Below are 2,997 nucleotides of genomic sequence, written 5' to 3'. Positions count from 1 at the left end.
GGCGGCCCAGCGTGCCCATCAGGGTCCCGGTCATGGAGAACTTCGCCATGTGCTGCGGGGGGATCTGGCTGCGCCCCGCGGACCACGGGGTCGCGCCCCCAGCCCCGCCTGCCCAGGGGACCCCGTCCCCTCCGACTTCCCCTCCCCTCCACACGGCTTGGGATCTGCCGTGGGTGCCCCCACCTCACCAGCTCCACACAGTGCTGGCAAAGGAGACCTTTCAAGTCCTCACCCAGGGGAGGGGGCGGCCAGACCCCCAGCACACTGGCCAGTGCGAGCTGTGGGCCCACCCCCCGGCTCCCCGGGCCAAGGCCCCCCACCAAGGCTGGGATGTATCTGCCTGCTCAGAGCTCACAGGAGCAGGGGGACCAAGGCGCTGTGGCCGCCCTCCAGGGACCCCTGCGGGGCCTCACACACCCCAGGCACTCACTGCCAACTTGGTGAAATTGCAGATAAACCTCAGGATCCGGGAAACGGCGCCCAAGATCCGGGTCTGCTCGTGCACTTTATCCGACTGCACCAAGCAAGGCAGGATAATCTGCAGAAGAAGCAAGGAGACCCCACCCACACCTTCCGTGGGGTCCCATCCTCCCCGCTCAGTCCCACGTCCCCGACCAGCGCCTCGGAGCCAAGCAGATGCCCCTGACGCACGCAGCACCCCGGCCACAAAGACAACAGGAGGGTGGCCGCTGCCGGCCCGAGTTTATATATTTCTAGTTTTCTATGATGAACGTGCACTGCTTGTAAAATTACCAAGAAAACAATGAATATCATTAAAAATGAAAAAAAAAAAAGAAATGATACATCCCCCAAGATAATGTCATAACACAAATGCATTTTCTCTCTACATACAGCCCTTATTGTTGTTGTTCAGTTAGTAAGTCGCATCCAACTCTTTGCGACTCCCTGGACTGCAGCACGCCAAGCTTCCCCGTCCTTCACTATCTCCCAGGGTTTGCTCAAACTCATGTCCATCGAGTCAGTGATGCCATCCAACCATCTCATCCTCTGTTGCCCCCTTCTTCTCTTGCCCTCCGTCCTTCCCAGCATCAGGTCTTTTCCAGTGAGTCAGCTCTTTGCATCAAGTAACCAAAGTATTGGAGCTTAAGTGAAAGTTTAAAGTAAGATATCTGGGCAATCTTCTCTCCTTATCTTTAGTCACATCTAGTATTTTATCCAAAATTGTATCATCTTTGTTAATTACCACCTTGTCACAAAAGTTCATTTCAAGTGACTCCTGGCTATTTCTCAAATTTCAAACTCACCCCTCAGGGTGACAGTGTATCGTGACCAAGAACGTTCGGGGACTCCGTGAAGAGGGGAGAGATGCAGGACTCTGTCTCCAGGGAACAGACACGCCTGCTGAGGTCTGAGGACCGAAGGCTGGCCTTCAACTGGAGCAGGGCCCCGGCCATCCTTAGCTTCCTTTCCTCCCCCCACACCCACGGCTTCAGTCTCCCTTCCTCACCTCCAGGAAGCTCTGCAGGAAGACCATGCTCGGCTCCAGATCCTCCATCACAAGAGCCTGTAACATGTCGTCCAAGGCCTGGATCGTCTGGCAGGTGGGGGACACGGGGTGTCAGACGACGGACCGCTTCCCGGGGCACCCCCGCTCCCACGGACCGGCTCTGATGCCTCCTTCCCACCTTCGAGCACCAGCCCCGCTTGACCTCACTGAGCCCCAGAGCAGCTCCAACTGTACACCGGACAGTAAGAGTGGGCACCGAGCTGTTCTCTCCAACAAACACAGCCCCCGAGGGCCCCTTGCCACCAGAGGTTCATTCTCTGACATCTTCGACCAAGGAAACCTCTATCTTTCAAGCTGAAAATTCCCGGGAAGGTTTGACCAAGTCTATTGGCCAGTAATTCCTTAGAACCTGTGGGCTTATCCCCAGACTGTCTCCTCCTGAAACTGGGGCTCTCGTGGAAGTAGAGAAACAGAGAGCTTGGGAGAGAAGGGTGTGGGCAGCATGGGAGCAGGAACCAGCCCTGAGGAGGCGCGAGGGGCCATGGATGGGCGGTGGTGGCAGCACCTGGGAGTAGAGGCTGGCGCTGTCCTTGCGGTCCAGGCTGGGCATGATGGGCGGCAGAGAGATGATGCTGGAGATGCCGGCGGTGGCCAGGTCCAGCTTCTGGGACAGGTGGAGTGGCGGGTTCACCTGGCTGTGGGGAGGGAAGGAAGAGGCCACGGGGGCTCTGGAGTGCAGGTCAGCATCCAGGGCTGTGGGGGGCACTCTGCTCTGCCCTCTTCCTGGGCCCTCACACTCTTCCCTGCAGGGCAGGGGGTCCCAGCGTCTCCGGGAGCCTTCCTCACACTGTTGCCCTAACAGCTTTCTAACAGTGAAAGTTGGGGGTACCCTACCACAGAAGGCTGGGAGGTGAGGTGGCAGTCATGGGCCCTGCCCCCACAGCCCAGAACTCGGGTCCCCAAGCCTTGCTGTGCCCCTCAACCCTAACGCTCTGGCCGCAGGGACCCAGGCACCTCAGGGCCACGACGCAGAGCATGGCTTGCTGCCGCACGGTGCTGACCAGGGCCTCCGTGGACTCTTCAAGGATTAATTTCTAGAAGGGAGGAGGAAAGGAGAATTGCCCTCAGAGAGGGACCCCCGCCCTGCGGCTGGGTTTGTCACCCTTGTCCCTGGAGGACCAATGCCCAGAAAGAGAGGGCCTTGCTCACCTCGATTTTCTTGGCCAGGACAGTTTTGGGAAAGAAATCGTCCATGTTGCCATTTGCCTGGGCGTGGACAGCGCCACTCAAGGTGTCCACTGCGCTCAGGAACTTCAGCTTGTCCATCTCGAGCTAGGACGGAGGGACACACAACAGTGCCCGCAGCCTGGCCTCCGCCTGCAGCTCCCCTGCCTCCTCTGCCCCGCGCAGGGCTCAGACCCCTGACCACCGAAGCGTTTCCTCCACACACCCCACGCCCAGCACTGGCCGCCAGTGTCCTGACCCCTCTGTAGCTCTCCAGGGACCAAACCGGGGGACGGGGGCGGTTG

The 2,997-nt window shown here is 59.1% G+C and overlaps 1 protein-coding gene across 1 annotated transcript; it reads right to left on the bottom strand.

Annotated features, from left to right (window-relative positions):
• Positions 1-286: 286 nt before the first annotated feature.
• On the bottom strand, positions 287-2,743 carry LOC133069697 (maestro heat-like repeat-containing protein family member 7). Its single transcript, XM_061161294.1, has 5 exons — positions 2,678-2,743; positions 2,483-2,562; positions 2,034-2,163; positions 1,469-1,555; positions 287-538 (listed from the first exon to the last, which is right to left on the bottom strand). Exons 1-5 carry the CDS (start codon positions 2,720-2,722, stop codon positions 410-412), a joined length of 471 nt encoding a protein of 156 aa, XP_061017277.1. The 5' UTR covers positions 2,723-2,743; the 3' UTR covers positions 287-409.
• Between the last annotated feature and the right edge of the window lie 254 nt (positions 2,744-2,997).

This window comes from Dama dama, chromosome 14 (assembly GCF_033118175.1).
Source record: "Dama dama isolate Ldn47 chromosome 14, ASM3311817v1, whole genome shotgun sequence".
Taxonomy (NCBI): domain Eukaryota; kingdom Metazoa; phylum Chordata; class Mammalia; order Artiodactyla; family Cervidae; genus Dama; species Dama dama.
The sequence above is the reverse complement of the archived record's forward strand: the minus strand, read 5'-3'. Positions and strand labels throughout refer to the sequence as shown.

Coding starts and splice junctions, on each gene's coding strand:
- LOC133069697 (XM_061161294.1), bottom strand. CDS start 2,722: ATGGACGATTTCTTTCCCAAAACTGTCCTGGCCAAGAAAATCGAG. Junction 1,556..2,033: donor GCGCCAGCCTCTACTCCCAG/GTGCTGCCACCA, acceptor CCCACCTGCCAG/ACGATCCAGGCCTTGGACGA. Junction 539..1,468: donor TCCTGCAGAGCTTCCTGGAG/GTGAGGAAGGGA, acceptor CTTCTTCTGCAG/ATTATCCTGCCTTGCTTGGT.